This window comes from Epinephelus fuscoguttatus, linkage group LG4 (assembly GCF_011397635.1).
Source record: "Epinephelus fuscoguttatus linkage group LG4, E.fuscoguttatus.final_Chr_v1".
Lineage (NCBI taxonomy): Eukaryota > Metazoa > Chordata > Actinopteri > Perciformes > Serranidae > Epinephelus > Epinephelus fuscoguttatus.
The window spans coordinates 25,411,005-25,432,852 of NC_064755.1; the positions used below are offsets into that span (position 1 = coordinate 25,411,005).

Here is a 21,848-nt window from a genome sequence, read left to right on the forward strand (position 1 = left end):
ATGTTTGGCATCCTCCCAGGCTTTACTCTGCTGTATAAAGATGAAATCGATCTTTGATGATGTGAAGCTTTGTCATCCTTTCGTCTATGCAGAGCATGTGCAGAAGCCAAGGAGCTTGTAGGTTGAACTTATAGGTTGCACTGCAGCCATACATCTTGTTTCCTTCTGTTTTTAAAGGCCAGAAGTTATTAATTCATTTCTGTTTTTACATATTAAAAGATTAGTTTCACCTGAGGAGTCTACTTGTTTTACAGCAGCTACAAATCAACAACTTGGAGCTATTACTGTTCGATGAGTCAGTGACATCAGGAGAGGAGCCCTAGCAACATTCATATGAGTAATACAGTTTGAAATGGTCACATGATTGATGACCAAATATGTGTGAAGTTAGATGTTTGTGGTGATTGTTGTGTGAAGGACATAGATAGAAAGGGTTATTATTGGTTGTCCTCGAGAAGAGACGCTAGTGAGTTGCATTATGGGAAATGTAAGATCCAGAGCTGCATCAAGTCTGACCATGTCCTTTCTAATTTGTTACTGCACGTCTAAGGAATACTTCACCCACAAACTGAACATTTGCGTATTACAATTACTCATCTCATGTCATGGTGAATTAGGGTGCTTTCACACCTGCCCTGTTTGGTTCAGTTCAATCGAACTCAAGTTTGTTTGCCCCCCTAAGTGCGGTTTGTGTGGGCAGATGTTTGGGTGTGCGCCGAAACAACTGCCCAAGACCTTCTTGAACAGGTGGTCTCGGTTCGGTTACAACACAACTCTGGTGCGGTTCGTTTGTGGTGAGAACGTGTTCCGACCTGGATCTGAACCAACTGCAGTCACATGACACATTGTTTGGGTTAAACATGAGCATGTTACAGTCCTGGAGGATTATTAATGTGCATCTCCTCCTGTGCTGCCTTAATATGTACATTCAGCACATCCAATGCATCAAAACATTGTTTTCTAGTTGGAGCCACGCCTCGTTTTCAAACTGTATGGTTTGACTAAGATGAACAATGACAACAATATAGTCCACAGTCAACCTGCAAAATCAACCTGCGTAGTTGTCCCTCCATTGTGACATTAGAAAGTGTCACATTTCTCTTGCAAGTGTACTCTTCTTCAACACTTTGTTTACTTCCTGGATGTTTCCCGCATAGAAATTCTGACCAATCAACAGCAGCTTTCTAGCACAAGGCATTTGATCCGGTCCATTTGTAAATGCTGCTGTGAGAACACGAACCAACTCTAGGCAATTATACAACTTTGTAACAAAATTAGTTCCTGTAAGCGAACTCTAGGTCTGAAAACACCCTTAGTGATGAAATGTTTTTCTCACATGCCTCCATGAAGAAGGATAATTCCTCTCATGATTTGGAGTAGAGGGCCACATTTAAAATGTATCAAAATATCTGTTTACAAACTCACACAACTCTTACAGTATAATCAAAATGTCATTCATGCAGTCGTATGCTAAGCACTTCACAAACACATGCATTTTTGCTTAGAGTTCAAATGCATGGGCTTGCCTAGGCACGTTATTTGTTTATGCATGAGATTGTTTATTTTGTTTATTTTATTCATTTGTTTTTTATTTAACCTTTATTTTACCAGGCAGATTTGCCCCCTCACCCCGTGAGCCCCAGTGCAACTGCTCTGCCTACACTGTCTATGCTTGCGTCCCTGCACCATAACTTATACATAAATGGTTATTTTGTGGGTGAAGTATTCCTTTAAATTTGGGATGGATATGAGGAGGGTGAAATGATCCTTGTTTTGTGTGTTAAATGTGACAGTGGAACAGCTAAGTCCGGTGATCTTCAAAGCTTTGTGTGTGTGCATTTGGTTAATGTTGTTTTGTTGGTTAATGTGAGCACAGAAAACAGCAGATGGAGCAGTAGCTGACAACAGGCTCTATGACAGGCTTCAGTATCACCGCATGTGTGTTTGTGTGTATATTTATGTGTGTGTTCAGTGGTCAAAGGCAGTAATTGGGTCCAGTCTCTCCTGCCTGCCTGGGAGTGTCTCAACTGGGCTCTGTCGCTCTATGGCAACCAACCTCAGTGCTGCAGGACCCCACCCTCCCCTCCCTCCCTCTCTCCTTGTCTGCAAAAGATCCATAGTGTGAAATATTGACGGAGTGTTGCAGTGGGGCTCACTCGCCGCTCCGCAGGCCTGGAGCGAGGGCCCCTCTGTGGGGTTCAGATCACGGGGAGCTCCCCATGCCCACGCCCTGCAGCATGCTCTCCCGTGGCGCTTGTCATGTCACTGTGAGACACCTACACTTGGCTGCTTGTGTCAGCAGTGGCCATGCGCACTATCACTCGCTGTGCTATTTATGGGAACCCGTGAGGTCGCCAGGAGGGTGGCAGGGAGTGGGAGAGGTTTTCTGCAACACTGCAGCTTGTATCCTGCTCTAAAACAACGAGACGTGGCTACAAAGAGAGTTCTGGTTGCTGGGATGACTTGGTTTGCATAAATTATTTAGGAGGTGCTGTGTATTTAACTAAGCTCTTAAAACACAGAGAATAGTTACCAAATATCAAAGAAACATATTCCTGTGTCTTAAATTCAAATGCATATATCCTCCCTTGATGCAGGTCCCTGGAGTTATTCTTTGCCAGCAGTCAGAACAGTAAACTCCTGTATGGAGAGCCTCCCAGCTCCCCCAGGGCCAGCAGAAAGTTCTCCTCCCCACCTCCTCTCGCTATCGCCAAGAATTCATCCCCAAACCGCCGGCGCAAGCTCTCCCTCAACATCCCCATCATCACTGGGGGCAAAGCTCTTGACCTGGCTGCCCTCAGCTGCTCCTCAAATGGCTATGCAAGCATGTACTCATCCATGTCCCCATTCAGCAAGACCACCTTGGACATCAACAAACTGTATGTGTCCAGCCCCATCTCCAGCAAAATCCCAGATGAGGGAGAGGACAAGAAGGACAAAGTGGAGGACACTTCAGTGTGCAAACAAGGTAATCGCCAAGAGCCAATCCTCAGCAAATTATTACAATTTTGCAGTGATTCCTTTCACAGTATCAGTTCTTTCAGCTTGATACATATAAATGTATCAAGCCTCTTGAGTTTGGATATTTTTTGCTAAATATAGTGTCAGTTTCTTCGTGAAACTCTGTTATAATACATACATGTTCAACAGCTAGCACTGCCTAACCCACAAAACTTCGCTTCAATGCATTTCCAGTCATCATGTATAAGGGCCTGACACACAAAGCCAACGGTTGGCCGTTGGTGAGCACAGTCACCCTAGTTTTTGTGGTGTGTCCTGCAACATTGGCCCCAGTCCAGTCTTGTCACTTTTTTTTTGTCCCATTCGGCACTGAAGACGGCAGAGTCCATTGGTGAGAGAAATCACTCTGATTGGTGGTTAAGCCTACTGCACAAGAAAAGAAATGAAAGTGAGGAAAGCAAAAAAAAAAATAGCATCTTGAATCTGTCAGTCTTCCAGTCTCCCTTTTTGAAATGATGAGTACAGACTACCGCCACCTGCTGGTATGAAGAGTTATGTCCTCTCACACAGGCCAAGAACGTTCAAGTGAGGTGGCGCTGGCTGTAGTCTTTGCAGTGTCTTCAACCGCAAGTTTTTGGCACAGACAATGTGAGGGGACACAACAGTCGGCCTTCATCCCCACTAGTTCTTCAATGTCAGTGTGGTGTGTCTGAATCTTAAGTTTACATCAATAAAGATGAAATACTCATTTAAATGTAGTGAATTAGCATCCCACTTACATGTAGTTGGCTATGGAAGCTCAATACGATGTTACAGAAATGTCACTGACAACAATCTGTCGCTCTTTGAGGGGCAAGTAGCAGACATCCTAGTTACTTCTGCAGCCTTGTGCTGCATTTCATGGCTCACCTGATCAGTTTCCTTTGCGACTCATTATCAACGTATTGTTTAAACATCTTTTTTGTAGCGTCCATGTTGTTTCTGCGTTACAACTCATGAACGCACCAAAGTCGGAAGAATGACCATCCGAGAAGCACATGAATACACCACTGGTAGAAGTCTCGTCTCGAGTCTGAATTATTTGGTCCTCGCTCGTTCATTCAGTGCAGTTGCTACACTATGTTACAATACGTTAGGGATTCATGAGCACTCAGAATACATACTAAGCATTAAAAAGAGTTGTTCAAAAAGATTAGTTTGTTCCTTTTATGCACACTACTACAATTTTGATCTGCCGGAATTGTTTTTACTGATCTGTGTAATTTTGTTACGATACAGATCTCTCTGTACGAGAAGAAAGTGACAACGATCAAAACCAGAGTGATGACGGGGACACAGAGGCCTCTCCCACCAAGTCACCAACCACCCCGAAAAACATCAAATGCAAAAACTCCTCAGGTACATTGTGTCCTAAACATGTGCAGTGACATAATTACATAATTCTCTACACTAACATACCACCAATCCAAAGCAGCAGCCAGTTCCACATTCATTAGAGCTCGGTCTGCGACATAATAACAACACAGCTTGTAGCTGAAAATATTCTAAGGTTTGGATAAAGGCCACAATCTACTCTCTGTTGAGGTTGTGGAAAATAAAGCTCTCACTTTGCAGTAGGTTTTAATGATCAATTTGTTAATATATTTTGTGCAAAAAGGAGTAAAACAACCTTCCACTGTGAAGCATAAGTCATATAAAATATAATTTCTTTCGATGGTTATGATCATGTGGGGAAAGCCAATGCCTGGCTTCAGTAGGTGTTAGGGAAACTTGTGTCATAGCAACTACATCAAGAGTGTGTTTTCCCTTCCGCCCCCACTAATGAGGCTGTTTCACCGGAGCCAAGATTATCTGTGCCTTCTAAATCTCATGACAAAATCACACGATAGATTTTAAAATAATCTACTGTGTGAAATAAAGAATGAACTGAGATGGCGAAGCAGTGAGTATCTCACACGGTGTGGGGTTCTTAGCTGCTTATGATCTGTCTATGTTCCCAGGATTTAAACATAGCAGACTGCAGAGAATCTGTTGATTCCTCTGTTATGCTGATATTTGGTGGCTATATTTAGCTGCAACCATCTTGAATATCAAAGCCTCTTGTAAAGGAAAGTCTGGAGGGAAACTGGTGCGTTGGCCTGTAGTGCCCCCTAATGGAGGCTTGTGCAATAAGAAGCAGGTCATTCTGCAGTCTATGCAGATTCAGTTACACTATAAATAATATACTGATAAATATAATATTTTAGCGTCAGTTTACTGTAAACTTTGAGATAAATAAAATGTGATTGACCACCTATTTGATATACATGCCACCAAAATCAACCTCTTGCCAGTTTCCAGAGGGTTATTCTTTCTTCATGTGTGCTTCCCTGTAGAGTTCTCCCTGTTTTCCTACAACAATGGCATGGTGATGTCCTCGTGTCGAGAGCTGGATAACAACCGCAGTGCCCTGTCTGCTGCCTCAGCCTTTGCTATTGCTACAGCTGGAGCCAATGAGGGCACACCTACCAAGGAAAAATATCGGCGGATGTCCCTCGCCAGCACTGGTACACACACTTACTCACTAATCCATCAGGACTTAAGTCCAGTTACAGTTACAGGTTAACATAACCAGGGTGCCTAGAACTGTAAAACTGCACCATGTCAGGTCAACTGATATTAGATTTAGGGTTTCTCACAAGGATGTAGGTTTCGTTTTTACAGTGGGGGGAACATATATGAAACGGGGTTTGTTAGTTCTCTTGATTTCTTGATTTCCTGCTCTCTGGTGAATTTTTTATGCAACAATTTGTGTATATTATGCATCATTTTATTGTGCTGAAATAAAAGTCCTCTACTACTTATAATAAATGAATATTGAATTTCTTTTTTTTAAAGATATTTTTTGGGCATTTTGCCTTTAATTGACAGGACAGATAAGCGTGAAGGGGGGAGGGGAGGGATGACATGCAGCAAAGGGCCACAGGCTGGATTCAAACCCAGGCCGCTGCGGCAACAGCCTTGTACATGGGGCGCCTGCTCTACCACTAAGCCACCGACGCCCCAATGAATATTGAATTTCCCCCTAAAATTTATGCCTATGGTTCCTCCAAACTTTGTTGTCATTTGTTGCCAAAGTGGTATGTGTCATAGTGATGTGAAATTCAACTAAAGTCTCTCTTGATATATATATATTTTTTTGCAGGTTTCCCAACAGATCAGAGAAATGGAGACAAGGAGTTTGTGATCAGACGAGCAGCGACCAACAGAGTCCTGAATGTGCTGCGGCACTGGGTGTCCAAACACTCTCCGGTAAAACATCACAGTACAGTCCAACGCATATCTACAGGCACAGATGGCCACAGGCACCTGCTGAAACACTGACATATTAACAGCAGTTTTGTTTTCATATAAGAATTAATGTCCTCTTTTTCACATTGATCATGTAATTCAGCTTTTGGAGCAGTGAAACAGGAGTTTTAAATTCATTTCTGTCAAATTTTTAAATTTCTTTATAAGTATAAACCCATATCTATTCTAACTAACCATAAACTTGATATCCATCATCCAATCAGTTAAAAAAACTATAATGTGAAATGAAATAAATTAAGTTTACTGTCTTGCAAGTGTAGTGATTTTGCGAATGTCCTAGGATGCCTTTGCCCAATCTCAAAGACAGCTGCTTAAGTATTACATCATCATCATGCATTGAGTCCACCTCCTAATATACTGCACAAACAGCTCATTCTTTGAGGACTGTTGAAAGTCATTTTTTTCTCATTAACTGATGAAAAAGTAGGCTAGAAAAAAAGAACAAGAATTGGTTCACTAAAGAGTTGAAAACATTTTAAAATAACACATAAAAGCAAACAATATGACAAGCTGGTGATTTATGATGAAAATAATTGCTCAAAAGTTTTCAAGCCACTTGTATGTGTGCTGTCCGTCCCTCTGCAGGACTTTGAGAGTAACAATGAGCTGAAGACAAAAGTTATTGCCTTCCTGGAGGAAGTGATGCACGACCCTGAGCTGCTGACCCAGGAGAGGAAAGCAGCAGCAAACATCATCAGGTGACTTTGTGTGACTATTCATTTTGTTAACCCAACTCTTGAAAAGTTATATTGTACATATCTGAAAGCTTGACTTTTTCTTTTGCTGTCTGTCAGGACTCTAACTCAGGAAGATCACGGTGACAATCAGATCACCCTTGAAGACGTGACACAACTGGTGAGTGAAGTCAGTTGCTGCTGAAAACAAATGTTTAGTGCAGGGCAGTTTTAAAGCTTCAGGAGGCAAGATGGCAACAAAAATAGGGATTTTTGTATAATTTTCGGGCTGTTTTGCGTCTCCTAGGTGGGAGAAGGGAAGGCCGAGCCCTTTGAGAACCACTCTGCGTTGGAGATCGCAGAACAGCTCACTCTGCTGGACCACCTGGTGTTTAAGGTCATCCCATACGAGTGAGTGCCATCGAATCTTAGCTGTGCACGTCTGCGGCCAAGAAGAACGCACGCACCAAATCAGTGTTTTCTCTTTGTTAATCTGTTAACAGGGAATTCTTCGGACAAGGCTGGATGAAGAATGACAAAAATGAGAAGACGCCGTACATCATGAGAACAACAAAGCACTTCAATGATGTATGTTCCACTCAGCAAACCTCTAACCTTTATTGACTGTCAAACATGATATTGGGTCTAATCCATTTGTTTCTCTCGTTCCTCTGCAAGATAAGCAACCTTATTGCTACAGAGATCCTGCGCTGTGACGACGTGGTCACTCGAGTGGTGGTCATAGAGAAATGGGTGGCTGTGGCTGACATCTGTCGCTGTCTCCACAACTACAACGCCGTGCTCGAGATCACCTCCTCCCTTAACCGCAGCTCTGTCTTCCGCCTCAAGAAGACCTGGCTCAAGGTTTCCAAGCAGGTGTGTATCTCCCCATGTCGTTTGTATAGTTTCTTTCTTTCTAATGTGTTAAATGTTTTCATTAGTGTGTTCTCGATAACCTCTTCCTCCAGACGAAAGCATTGATTGACAAGCTGCAGAAGCTGGTCTCATCAGAGGGGAGGTTCAAAAACCTGAGAGAGGCTTTGAAGAAGTGAGTTCAGTTCAAGGACATAGTTTTGTACTGGATCAATACAGCAAGAGTGCAGTACAAGTGCATGATGTGTGTGTGTGTTTTTCTCCACAGCTGTGATCCTCCCTGTGTGCCCTATCTGGGGATGTACCTTACTGACCTGGCTTTCATCGAGGAAGGAACACCAAACTACACCGAAGACAACCTGGTCAACTTCTCGAAGATGAGAATGGTGAGATGTTTGGTGGTTTATCACATGAGAGACTTAACAAAAACACGTTTTACAGTCAGAATTCAACATCCTGTTTCTCGTGTTTTCAGATTTCTCACATCATCAGAGAAATCAGGCAGTTTCAGCAAACAGCATACAAAGTTGACCTGCAACCAAAGGTAACTGAATACCACAACTGTGGACAGGTGGTGCACAACCTTTGTGGCTTGCGACACCTCAAAAAAACTGTGACTAATGCAAAAGCAAAGTGTTCAGGCAGTTTCACAAACACCTTAAATGAGTCCAGGGAATCTTAAAATGCTCTTGAAGAGCTAATTAGGTAGAGCCAGGAGAAGAGTTAGATTAAAGCACTTATATTAATTTAACGTTAAAGAGTCTTTATCAGTGTTGAAATAGTAAAAAAAAAGAAGCTATATTTACTACGAACCCTCGACACAGGACATGTATGTCAACCTGCTGTGGCCAGTTTAACTGAAGAGTGATTATTCCTCCTCAATATGTTCTACTTTAAAAACTTTTCTGAGAAATCAAATTATCCACTAATTCATAAGAAAAAGGCCAACAATAGCAAAAAAACTAAAAAGACAAAACTGATTTCAAGTAGCAAAAATATCTGCTTTTCTGCTTTCTATCCTGTTAACCATCTTGTGTGGTGTCACAGCTCAGCTCTTGGGCTGGACAAAACTAGGACACACACGGGCAATTTAATAAATAAAATGATTTATTAACTAAAAAGTAATCAAATCAAGTTAGTAAAATCGACATGAGAAATCTGTAGAGTCAGAGGTGAAGGGAGTAAATGAGCGTGTGAGTGTTGTGCTGAAGAAACAAAGCGCTGAGCTGAGGTGAGGTGAGGTGAGGTGGTCTGGCAACATGTGCTGGCTGCTCTGTTTTAAATGTGCATGAGGCACACTGAGCCCAGGTGTGTCCTATGACGCTGATTATACTTAATCAAGGACTGCAGCCCTGGGATGAGACAGCACAGACACAGCAATGGAACAAAGCAGAGGGGCCGGCACAGTGGCGATTCTGACTTCCGGACCAAAATACATCAACATAAACTCGACAGATTGTGAGAAAATTAACAGCATAGGAAATCAGAAAAAATGTGCCACACAAAATTCTGTTTATTTGTCCTTATATTTCACTATTTTTTTCTTCATTTTTCCTTGTGAGTTGTTGGATTCTTCAGGTCTGTAAAAATTGTCAAAATAAAACAAAGGGATAGTCACTCATTACATGACCTAGTCATGAGCTATAGCCTCCTGCTACCCTGCGTCATCACATGAGGACATTACATTTTGGGTTTGCTGCACCTTGTACTTCATTTTACTTAACTCAGACTGGTTGTCTTTATTCATGGACACTTTTTGTGCCATCTAGTGGTAGACTACAATACACAACTGCATGTAAACACAAGATGGCAGCAAACTCTGCCAAGTCAGTCTGCAGCAGATTCTGAAACAAAAGTGGACAAGGTACAAAACCTGATCACATTTTATGGTTTAATTAAATTTTTTTAATTAAATTTTGACCAGTTTTAGTAAAAGTAACAGGCTAAGGAACTGTTCATTGGGAAATATTTGTATGAGGACACTGGGACATTATTATTGTTTCATTCAAGGACATAGAGACATTATTATTATTACCACCACAGCATTTTACACAGGCCTTATGAACAAAGAAGACATTCCTGGCTTGGAGTATGGAGCAAGAAAAGTTATGAAATGAACAAATCAAAAGGCTTTTAGATGTGTTGCATTATTTGCAATTTCACTGAAATGATTGAAATATACAGAAATGAACATTTTTAGACTTGGACAGTAACTTCTAACCCACAGTTACATTGAACACTGAACAAATGTTGCGTTGTTTGTAATTTTGTTTTTGCACTACAATGTTCAGGCATTGAATGTTCTATATTTTATTACACACTTGTGACCAATAAATATAAATCCATCATCCCCATATGAGGACATCATGTTTTATCCCAAACTGTTTTCTGTTCAAAGACCATGCTTAGTTTTTTTTTTTTTTTTTAAACTTATCGGGTCCTACTAATCCCAAATACCTAGAAGAAAAGACGCATACCAGACAAGCTGGGGTCGAGCAGGATAGATGATGGGTCACAAGTACTTACTGCTTTATTTAACCTTTTGAAACCTGAGCAAATTGGCTTGATTTCTTTTAAAAGCAAGCAAATGAAAACGGCAATGAGCAACAAAAGAACAAATGACCCCAAAAAAATGAGCACAAAATTACTAAAAGGAGAAAATTAAAAACAAGAAAATTAATTAAAAGAAGGAAAGGCAGAAAGAAAGTTAAAAACAAACAAACAAGGAAATGACATGCAAAGAGTGCTTTAAAATTCTAATAATTCTGAAACATAATTTTAAAATGTAATAATGACAATATTTATAAATATAATTTTTTGCCTAGCTTTTTTTTTTCCAATTGGTGGGACATTTCTTCTCTTTTCCCCATGTTTTTGAAAGAAATTGCACCAAACTGCTCAAGGTTCAAAGGATTAAATACTTAAAACTTAATACTTACTTAAGTACTTAATAAAAGGCTTCTGAAAGCAGCACAAGAACATGATGTTGCTCCAGGTTTCCAAGGGTTAAAAGAGTTACAAACAATTAGCTTTGGAAATGATATTGGCTGCTATAGCTGTTTTGTATTGTCTGTACAGTGTAAATATTAGTTTAAAAGAGGGAAAATTCCTGAAATGTGCCTTTCTGTTTTTATGTTCCAGGTAGCCCAGTATCTACTGGATAATAGCTTTGTTCTGGATGAAGAAAGCATGTACGAAGCCTCACTCAGAATTGAGCCTAAAGTGCCCAATTGATGAGGAAGCTGGTCGTCCACATTATCTCCTCTGTTAATACTACACATCAGTTAACATACACATCAACTTTTGTATAGTTGTACATGTTTAAGATATTTGCTCTTCTGTACAGTAGATGTTTAAGGTTGTTTGACGTCACAAAACCTTTCAGTGTATATTTTTTGTTTGTTATCGTTGCCATGACGCCACCTGCTTTAAGGATTTATTTTTTATTTTTGGGGGGTATTTCGAGCATAATAACAGAGGTCTCTTTGGTTGCACACGACTGTGTCCTCTCAGTGACCAATGACATTATTTTGCATCATCTCATACTGTGTTGACTTTGCACTTTCTGAGCATTCGTGCTGCCGGCCGTTGTTCTCTTTGCTTGAGTTTTATCGATGACTGAGTTTCTCTGCAACCAATGTAGCATTGTAAAAATGTAACTGCATCAAATCAGGTAAAAGAGCACAGAGAATACAGCTGTATTTAAAGATAGGGGACAATGATCAGTGGAGGCGACAGAGAGGTACACGAAGCATAACTGTCTCTGTGCTTCCCGAGCCAAAACAAGAGGGATTTGTTTCTTCATTTTTGCTCTCTGAAGTCAGAGGTTCCCCACCATGTTTAGCACTGCAGACAGTTTTTATATTGACGATATCATTGCGGACAAGCCCCATGGGATAGACCGGCGATTAAAAGGAAAACAGAGCTACTAACGCTGAATGAGTGGTCAGTGTGCTGATGGAGACATCAGGAGCCAAATGCTAACATCAGCATGCTAACATGCTCATGTTTACCATTTTCGCCATCTTTGTTTAGTGTGTTAGCATGCTGACGTTTGCTAATAACCCCTAACAATTCAATTCAGTCCAAAACACTCTATTAGACAATATTGGCTGGCACATAAATAAAGGTAACACTATATAGGAAATTTTAAAAATACTTTCAAATGCAAGGAAAGCTGTACACATTACCTATAACACATAAACCTAATATAAGCTGTAGCCTACTAATAACGATAACGACATGAGAATAAAGTGCAAACACACAAACTAACACAAACTACAGCTAAGGCCGATGGGAATGTTGTTAGTTTTGCAGGTATTTGATCAAAAGTATTTAACCAATTTGAAAGGTCCACAAGATTTACGGAATCTATCGGCAGAAATAGTATATAATATTCATAACTATATTCTCATTCATTAGTTTATCATCACCTGAAAAGTTATAATTGTACTTTTGTTACATTAGAATTTGTTTGATTACCTTATAGTTACATCACCATAGCTCTCCTACCCCAGGGGTAGGCAGCCTGCAGCTCTGGAGCCACATTCGGCTCTTCATGCCCTTTGACAAAAACAAAAAAAAATCATATGGAAATTAATTTTAAAATTCATTTATTAGTGCTGTATGCCTAAAGTGATTCTGACACTCTTCACCTGTAAAAACGTGTAGACTATATACTGAATAAAAATAACTTTATTTAACAACAACATTTAGACAACAGAAATATGGGTCAGTCATCTTCAGCTCAGTGCCTTTCCACTACATTTTGCCAAATCTTAATAGCAGTGGCTACAGTAGTCTCGAGTCTTCCTCGTTTGGCTTGCTGTGGTTTTCAAATCCAAAAAGGAAAAGTTTTGGAAGACAACAGAATTTAATAGTGTGTGAAGAGATGTGTTTGCTTCTACCACCAACTCGGCAAAGTTAAAGTTCCAAATAATCATAAATAGCCCACTGCAGTGCCACCTGGTGGTAAAACATGTTAATGAATGCTCATTTAGACCTTTTTGTAATGTCTACAGGCTGGATTTTTAAAAATGATTCCTGATCTAGAACGGCTCCTTTGATAGTGAAGGCCGCCGACCCCTGTCCTACATGCTTGAAACACAGGAGAACTTTCAGCTCTGCAACCTCACCACTAGATGCCACTAAATCCTACTTACTGGACCAGGGCTATTCAATTACAAATTCAATTGCGACAGACTTTTTCAGCAACCTACTGAAAACCTTTTTTAGCTTACACACACACACACACACACACACACTGTATATACATATATTATTGCACTTACTCACAGTAACAAGTGTAGTTGTTGTCAGCTAGAGTAATCTTGAAGTTATATTCCCTTCATCTGCACAGCGGCCTCTCTGCTGTTGTCTGACTTCACTCTGTCGCATTTGTACGTGCCTGTGTAGTGTCTCTGCATGTGTGTGTGCTGTGAAGAGTAGGTCAGCCCTGACATGCAGAGAGCAGGAGAGAGGCTGCAGCTGTATGATACATGAAAACAAAACTTTAAAAGGTAATGATAAAAGACCCAATAACGTCAGAGCTTATTATTACTACGGTCCAGATTAATTTTGCCCCGGGCCATTTATTACCAGCTCTCCGTACCCATCCTGTCCGGCTCACTCAGAGGTTGCTTCTGGGCTGCATGTGGCCCGTGGGCCACCAATGAATAGACCTGCACTAGAAGTCAGGGATCACCATAGTTATTATAATTCATCCTGAGGGCGACAAGAATATTTGTACCAAATTTCATGACAATCCATCACACAGTTGTTGAGACTTTTCACTACAAAACAGAAATGTGTGATCCTCATGGTGGCGCTAGAGGAAAGAGGGGGTCACTAAAGTCAGTAAGCCTCATCCTCTGGGTGTGTTAGATATTTGTACCAAATTTCAATGCAATCCATCTTATAGTTGTAGTATTTCAGTTTGAAAATACCCATTATACACAGTCTGGATCAAAGTGGTGGTGACAGACTGACCAGCACTGCCATGTCTAGAGTCATACTGCTAGCACAGCTTAAAACTAATGCCTAGTTGATGAGAATATGACAGATGCAGTTTCTTTGCTCCCTGATAGCAGATTTTCTGAGGGCCAGTAACGGTCTACGGGGGTTGGGAACCTCTGATCTAATGTCTTCATTAACTTAAAACTGACAACATTTTAACCGTCTTTTTATTTGTCTCTTAGCTTAACTTAGCCTCTTGTCACACAAGGTGCCCAAACTTACCTCAGTTTATTTTATCTAATCAGTTATAAGCCGTATGAGGACGCACAGCGATAGCGACGTCTCTTTAGACCGCTGAGAATTTATGATTAGTCATCTGAATTTACTGTTGCACTTAAAACACACCAATATAGTACGGTGAGTTCTACCTATGTTCAAATCTTATGTTTCTTAGTTTTTAGTTCGACTCATGACAAAAAGCTCCCATGCAGTGGAAAGTGTTGTACCTTCAGGTCCAGCGATACTTGTGTAGAGTTAAAGGTTGTTGCTCTTCTGTAATTAAAAGACAATCTGTCCTTTTTGCTGTTCCAGTGATTGTGGAACGTGACTGTATATCACTCTGTTATATGCATTGCTGTTTAAAACTATGATAAAAACGTATGTGAATGACCTCTGCCTGCAGCATTCAAACACTATTTTTGTAGTAGTATAAGAGAGAGTGACCTGCTCTTTATATGAACATGGGAAAGTATTTTGTACTTTGTTGTTAACTCACCTCACTGAGATGTGCTGTACATTTTGTACATGCAACCCTGCATATTTCTCAATGTGGAACAGTGTAATCCTTTCAAAAAAGAGAAAAAAAAACAACAAAAAAAAAGTTGTATCTCAAGCTTAAACACAAAACGCTACAACAGTGTGGTCCCAAAACCATGACTTAGAGGTAGGAGAAACTTCAAAGTGTTTTGCATTTATACTGTAATCCTGTCTATAACCATTTCTGTTAGCAGGAATATAGTAACGTAGTGCTTATTCTGTGAATATTTGTATGTATTTTTACTATGTATGTACAGTACACTTTTGAAGCTCATGTGGCAGGCATGCAACACCTTCACAGACAGAATAATACTATATACTTATACTGTATACACTTATACATGCACATACTCTTATAAGGTATATAAACAAATAAACATTTTGCTGTTAGCAATACCCAGTGGTATGAAAATTATCTTTCAACCCTCATGTTTCCACACCTTAAGAAATATTCCCAGTTTTGTAAGAAAAAAATATGAAAAGATAACAAAAGAAAATATATGATGATGATGATGATGATGATAACAACAAATAAACAAAAGTATGTTTCCCAGTTTACCTCTTGCTAATAAATCCATTTTATATCAGGGGCAGTTTGTCTCAAGTGTTTTTGTAGATTGTCTATCAGTCGATATCGTGCTCGCTCAGAATGCACAAATTTAACAAACAAATGTAACATATCCATGGTTTGCAGTACTATATAATGCCAACATTTATGGTGATGGGGTTGCATCGGAAAAAACATAACCCCCCCTTGAATACTATCCTACCAAACAACAAACAGTGAACTGGTGGCATTTTGGGCCCCTAGGATCTGTTGCCTGCTCCACCCAGTTGGTAATCCAGCCTTGTATTTACAAGCATTTGAAGGAGAAACTTGTTGAACAATGAGGCTTCACGTTGTCCCCTCTTAAGGCCAAAAAATCATTACATGTCATTCATTTTCCGTAGCCACTTATCCTCTTAAGGGTCACAGGGGAGCTGGAGCCTATCCCAGCTGACATTGGGCGAGAGGCAGGGTACACCCTGGACAAGTCACCAGACTATCACAGGGCTGACACATAGAGACAGACAACCATTCACACTCACATTCACACCTATGGACAATTTAGAGTCACCAATTAACCTGCATGTCTTTGGACTGTGGGAGGAAGCTGGAGTACCCATAGAAAACCCATGCTGACACAGGGAGAACATGCAAACTCCACAAGGAAGGGTTCCCCCACCCTGGGTTTGAACCAGGAACCCGCTTGCTGTGAGGTGACAATGCTACCCAGTGCACCACTGTGCCACCACCCCAACATATCGTGTGTCCTTTGTGCTCGGTTAAAATATTAAAATACACGTAATCTTAAAAAACTCGCTGCCTCCCCAAACACTTTAAGTGGGTGGGGAGTACTCACCTTGACAGACAAACTCCTTCAGTCAATCAGCGTAACAAAACACCTTGCAACATCTTCATCACCAAAAGGGCCAGGTGATAAATCAAGCTTTTGCCAAATCCAGTTGGATGATCAGCATAAAATGCATTATCTGCCAAGAATCTCCACAAGTGCATACTCTTGTTCTTGTTTAGTTTTTGTTATTGACTCCATTTCTACAATAACTTCAGTTATTGCTGTTTTTACTCTGCCAGGGAGCCAATGGCAACAGTCCCTGATTGGCTGCTTATGTTGTCAACTTCAGTGCTGATCCCTGATTGACCCAGATTAGATTTTATTTTCTGTGAGGGCCAGACTGATAAGGAGAGCGAAACTCATGTCATCAGGATGGCCCCACCAGGCTACTTCACTGTACCTTTAAACTGACAAAGAGGGAATTTTAAGGTTATTGCAAATTCTTGTCTTCCTACATTTTTTTCATTTCATGTTTCATTTGGCCCAAAATAAAAAATAAACAATAATATATATTAAAATAAATAATAAAATATGAGGTTACTAACTTATTAAATGGCTCTAGCATTAGATTAAAGTACATGCAGGTCAGTGGTTTGAGGTATAGCCTACAGCAGGGCAACGCTCAAAATACTATTAAAAAAACCAACCTTAAATAGAGGAAGAAGAAGAGTGAAGGGAAAAATATTCTGATTTATAGCTGTCATGTCTGACACTGATTGGTTCATTCACTGTTGTATATTTTGGTCGGAAGGAGAATTTGAATATGCAGCACTTCACCGCGTGACTTCTCGTCTACTTCATTTCACTTTGACCCGCCGTCACTGACTGAAGCTGTAACAAGTGATCATAATGAACACTTGTCTGCTTTTATTTGCTTTGCTGTCAGCTGCTTCAGCCTTTCACCTGTCTGAACGAGGTAAGCTGCTGCGATCGTCCGTTTGGTACAGATAACTTTATTTTTACTTACTTTTTACTCAGGTTTTATTATTTGTGTAAGCCTTAACTTTCACTTTCATAATCCGCCGTGGCGTTTATGCCTTTGTTGTCATTGTTTGCTCTTATTCTCTGTATACATTTTGACACTATGAATTGTTTTCAGACGAGGCTCACTTCAAGTCATGGATGGCGCAGGTAAGTTATCTATCAGTTATATCGATCATGTGTAACACTTGTGTGAATGAGGAAATTACCTGCAAAAAATCACTGCAACAAAAGTGAGAGTAAAAGTGCAACAAAAGTCTCTTAAGTGAGATGTTCAAATTTGACATGACCACAATCCTGTAAGCTCGCTGCTCATTTATACCCATAATTAATCCACATATGTTAACAAAGATTCCCCCCATGTCCAGTACAACAGAGTGTACGGCCTGCAGGAGTATTATGAGAGGCTCCAGATATTCACTGAGAACAAGAGGAGGATCGACAAACACAATGAGGGGAATCACTCATTTACAAGTAGGAACAGCTTGTTATTGCATTTACTTTCTTTTGTTTTTACATTTTCCATTTAAAATGTGTTGAGCATTGTTTAATCTCTTCCTGCAGTGGGGCTGAACCAGTTCTCTGACATGACATTTAAAGAATTCAAAAAGTCTTTCCTCTGGTCTGAGCCACAGGTAATGCCATCCCATACAGGAAGTAGGTGTTTACATGTTTGAGATGGGTTTTTTTTTAAGTAGTGAGGGGTTTTATTTTGCATGCTGTCTGTTACAGAACTGCTCTGCTACCAAGGGGAACTACTTCAGCAGCAACGGACCGTATCCAGACTCCATCGACTGGAGGAAGAAAGGAAACTATGTGACGGATGTGAAGAATCAGGTGATGTTTAACTGCTGCACCAACATACACCCACACACAGTCACAAATTTTATTTTCAGTTATTGATCTCAAAGGTCACACAGTGCATCGTTGCTGGGTGACAACAGATTAAAATAGTTTCTCATGATATCTGATTTCTCAATCTGCAGTTGTCAAATAGTCAAATACAAACAACGTATTGTGTTTTAATGCTGGAAAAGTTGTAAAGTAATACTCAAAACAGTCATTATACATACTAAAATCCTAATATACTTCTTGTACAATGCAATGCACAAAGGAAACAAAGTGCTGCAGGGTTGAAGTTTTGTTGCAGGCCACCCCGGAAGTTACATCGCCCTGGTTCTCTCAACAAGCAGCCAGTGGGATTTTTGGATCATTGCAGAAAATAAGCTCTGTTGCAAACAAAAGCTTATGATACTCACTCAAAAAAAAAAACAAAAAAAAAAAACACTGACATGGGGAGACGAGTGAACTGGGAGTGGTAAAATGTTAACTCATTTCCTGTTGTAAGGACTCATTCCTGCACCACTATATGGAGAAGCTTCTCACAGCTAGAAAAAATACAACTTATTTGTATAAGTATATTTGCATCACATTACTGAGAATATTTCTTCAGCCTGACAGACCAATGACTGTTTACAATCATTAGACAGACTGAAGAATTGCAATAATAAATCACATTTATGACAGCAATGAGATTTTGATTTCTTTTTACTTTAAGCACATTAAACTTTAACTCACCCATTTGTAGTCTTTTGTCCTTACTGTTCATTTTGAACTGACATCAGTGTGTTTACCCATGTCTATGTCATGCACGCGCACACACACACACACACACACACACACACACACATATATATATATATATATAATGTGTATTTCCATGGCAGGTTTGGTCTTCAATTTCATATTAGGTGGTATTAAAAATGTCTTAAATCTAAATTGGTTATATCTGCAGAGACCCTGTTTTAAGATTAGTATAGTACATACTGTATACAGTTAGACTGCTGTACAGATGTGGGCCAATTTATGATGTTTCGTACACTGGTCAGGGTCCCCGCACATTTTCATGATTAAAATTTCTGAACTTTTTCATGACTTTTCATGGAATCAAAATAAAGATTTTTTTTTCGGGCCTTAATTGGCCAGCAGTTTTTAAACATCTTAGCTTCAAACTCTATTCAGACATAAGTTAAGCTAACTGGTATACAGGAAAGGAGGGACAAACCCAGAGAGAAAATGACAAAATGTACTCGATGATAAACAAAACGTTGTCACACATTGACACATATTAGAGATACATTATCTCGATTGCTAAAAGAGAATTAATTTGCCGTTATGTTACATTACATTGAAGATTATCTATGAAAGATTATTATAACAATTTCAATATAGTCAAGAAATTTCCTTGACTTTTCCTAAACTTTCAATGATTTTGACTAAGTCCATGACTTTTCCAGGTCTTCATGATCGTGGAAACCCTGGCAGGTTTAACTAATAATGTCAGTTACCGCATTGCCTTGCAGCTATTGCTGGACATGTGTCACTGTTAATGTTATTAGTTGCACATGTGCTTTTCCTGTTGTCACATGTCAACATATGTTCTGTTTTTATAAAGGTCTATGAATCTGTTAGTCCTTGAAACAAACATCTTACTGTTGTACCTTTTGTCTTTGCACCACAGGGAGGTTGTGGCAGCTGCTGGACTTTCTCCACAACCGGCTGTCTGGAGTCAGTTCTCGCCATCAACAAGGGGAAGCTCGTACCACTGGTGACTGTCTTTCACTTCTCTATCAAAACTGCTGCTCTTGTATTATAAAAAGGAAATCAACATGTCACAGAAGGGCCAAGAGTATTAACTGAAATCTCTAATATTCATATAGTCAGAACAACAGCTGGTAGACTGCGCCCAGGCCTTCAACAACCATGGATGTAACGGGTGGGAGTCAAAAATACGTTTCCTTCCTCTTCTGATAATCTCCCTGTAACTACAGCACATTTCTATAACAAGATAACTTGTCTTCTAGGGGCCTTCCCAGTCAAGCATTTGAATACATCCTGTACAACAAGGGGCTGATGACAGAGGATGACTACCCCTACACATCCATTGTAACGAAATCATTTGCCTTCCTAACATATAAAATAACTAAAATATAAGCAACACAGACTTTGAAGTCACGTATTTGATCGTTCTGTGCTTTTCTGTTAAACCAGGAAGGTACTTGTGTGTATAACCCAGAACGAGCAGCTGCCTTTGTGAAGGAGGTGGTGAACATCACAGCGGTGAGTGAACATCAGAGTCTTTATTCGAGATGTTTGAACAGTCTGTGAGTGATGAAGGTTTTCTGTTACAGTACGATGAGATGGGGATGGTGGACGCGGTCGCCACACGCAATCCTGTCAGCCTTGCCTTTGAGGTGACCTCTGACTTCATGCACTACTCTCAGGGCGTCTACACTAGGTGAGCAGAAGCCAGAGAAATATCATCATGTACGACCTTGGAAATTGACAGTCAGTTTTCTTGCAGTTTGAGCCCACATTAGCAGGAGGAGGGCATGGCCACTAGATTGCACTCCATTTTTCATGGCAATATACACTACACTTGGTTAATAAAAAGTGCACAAATTTACTTCCTCAGGGGGAAAATCATGTTTAACCTCGTATTTTTCTGTTCTGTTTTTGTCTGGTTTTGAGCTGAAGCTCATATGTGACAGTCACAGGTGACTGTGTCTATAAGACATGTTGCTAAGACAGAATATAAAGCTTTGTTACAGTAATTTATGTCTTAAAGATCTCTAGAATTTTCACTTTTACTTGAACATTTAGGAATATTTTGCAAAAAATTCGACTCTTTCCAACTAAACCTGGGGAGTTGGACATGATGACACTTTGACTCACAGCTTGATATATTATATTACCTGTTGTGCTACAATTTCCCTCATTTATCAGTGCAGAATAACCCTGAAGAAAGTGATACCACTGTAAAAGTAAAACACACTGTCTTTTCTTTAAGGCATGCAATTTAGTAGATACATGCACAAACACAAAGTGTGTGGCCACATACAAGTGCACTTGTCGACATAAGTAGAGTTTTAGGATCTAAGTTTTACTAAATATCCTGCACTTGAGTTAAAATGGAAACCAAACAGGAACGGTGTAGCCAAGCCAAGTTTAACACTGCTGACAAATAAAATAAATAAAATGGGGGCTTTTTTAAAAACCTTTTTGTTTTTATACTGTGAGTTAACTGTGAGTATCTGTCAGTGAAGCTGCTAAACTTGAAACTGGTTTAGTTCCTCATTCTTGATCAAAACAGTCTCATATATCAAGTTGGCTCTAACTCCCTTCTCTTCTGCCTTTCAGCACTGAATGCCACCAGACCACAGACAAGGTGAACCACGCTGTGTTAGCAGTCGGGTATGGACAGGAGAGCGGCACCCCTTACTGGATAGTGAAGAACTCATGGGGATCTTACTGGGGGATTGATGGGTCAGTTTTCTGTTCAGTCACTTACCGGAAAATATAACCAAATGTACACCAACTAGTTAATTAATAACTGTGTTCTTTTTACAGATATTTCCTCATTGAGCGTGGGAAGAACATGTGTGGACTCGCTGCTTGCTCATCTTTTCCCGTGGTGTGATTCCTGCGTGACAGCAAACTACAGAGGGGCTGAAAAGGGAGCAATATCTGACTTTTTTTGTTATTATACAGTGATTTTTATATAATCAGTAGCCTACTGTGTGTTTATGCACAGTATGTTTTTGCCTCTGGCGAAGCACTATGTAAGGGGCAGATCAAGTCATATCCAGATTAATCAATAAATCTGACGTTATGATTTAAATACCAGTTATTCTATTCATTTCATTGCATTCACATATAAAGTCTATTACAATTTGTTTGATGGAGTTTTTTTTTAATTTAAGTTTATTACAGTTGTGTGTGCAATGCTCCAATATGATGGATATAGTAATAATGATTGAAGAAGGAATAAGTACCCAAA

The 21,848-nt window shown here is 39.9% G+C and overlaps 2 protein-coding genes across 2 annotated transcripts in view; both read left to right on the forward strand.

The window, feature by feature from the left end:
- Positions 1-15,078, forward strand: part of rasgrf1 (Ras protein specific guanine nucleotide releasing factor 1) — a 33,504-nt gene extending 18,426 nt beyond the window's left edge. Inside the window, exons 15-27 of the mRNA XM_049575195.1 lie at positions 2,598-2,968; positions 4,240-4,359; positions 5,337-5,507; positions 6,146-6,252; positions 6,898-7,010; positions 7,107-7,167; positions 7,294-7,397; positions 7,490-7,574; positions 7,665-7,862; positions 7,955-8,034; positions 8,128-8,245; positions 8,335-8,403; positions 11,001-15,078. Of these exons, the coding sequence (XP_049431152.1) occupies positions 2,598-2,968; positions 4,240-4,359; positions 5,337-5,507; positions 6,146-6,252; positions 6,898-7,010; positions 7,107-7,167; positions 7,294-7,397; positions 7,490-7,574; positions 7,665-7,862; positions 7,955-8,034; positions 8,128-8,245; positions 8,335-8,403; positions 11,001-11,093 (1,690 nt within the window). The 3' untranslated portion in view covers positions 11,094-15,078. The remainder of the gene's footprint in view (positions 1-2,597; positions 2,969-4,239; positions 4,360-5,336; positions 5,508-6,145; positions 6,253-6,897; positions 7,011-7,106; positions 7,168-7,293; positions 7,398-7,489; positions 7,575-7,664; positions 7,863-7,954; positions 8,035-8,127; positions 8,246-8,334; positions 8,404-11,000) is intronic.
- Positions 15,079-16,797: 1,719 nt separating this feature from the next.
- Positions 16,798-21,744, forward strand: ctsh (cathepsin H). Its single transcript, XM_049575217.1, has 12 exons — positions 16,798-16,943; positions 17,127-17,158; positions 17,377-17,482; positions 17,573-17,643; positions 17,741-17,845; positions 19,530-19,616; positions 19,729-19,784; positions 19,873-19,954; positions 20,060-20,128; positions 20,200-20,306; positions 21,209-21,334; positions 21,419-21,744. Exons 1-12 carry the CDS (start codon positions 16,877-16,879, stop codon positions 21,486-21,488), a joined length of 978 nt encoding a protein of 325 aa, XP_049431174.1. The 5' UTR covers positions 16,798-16,876; the 3' UTR covers positions 21,489-21,744.
- The last annotated feature ends 104 nt before the right edge of the window (positions 21,745-21,848 follow it).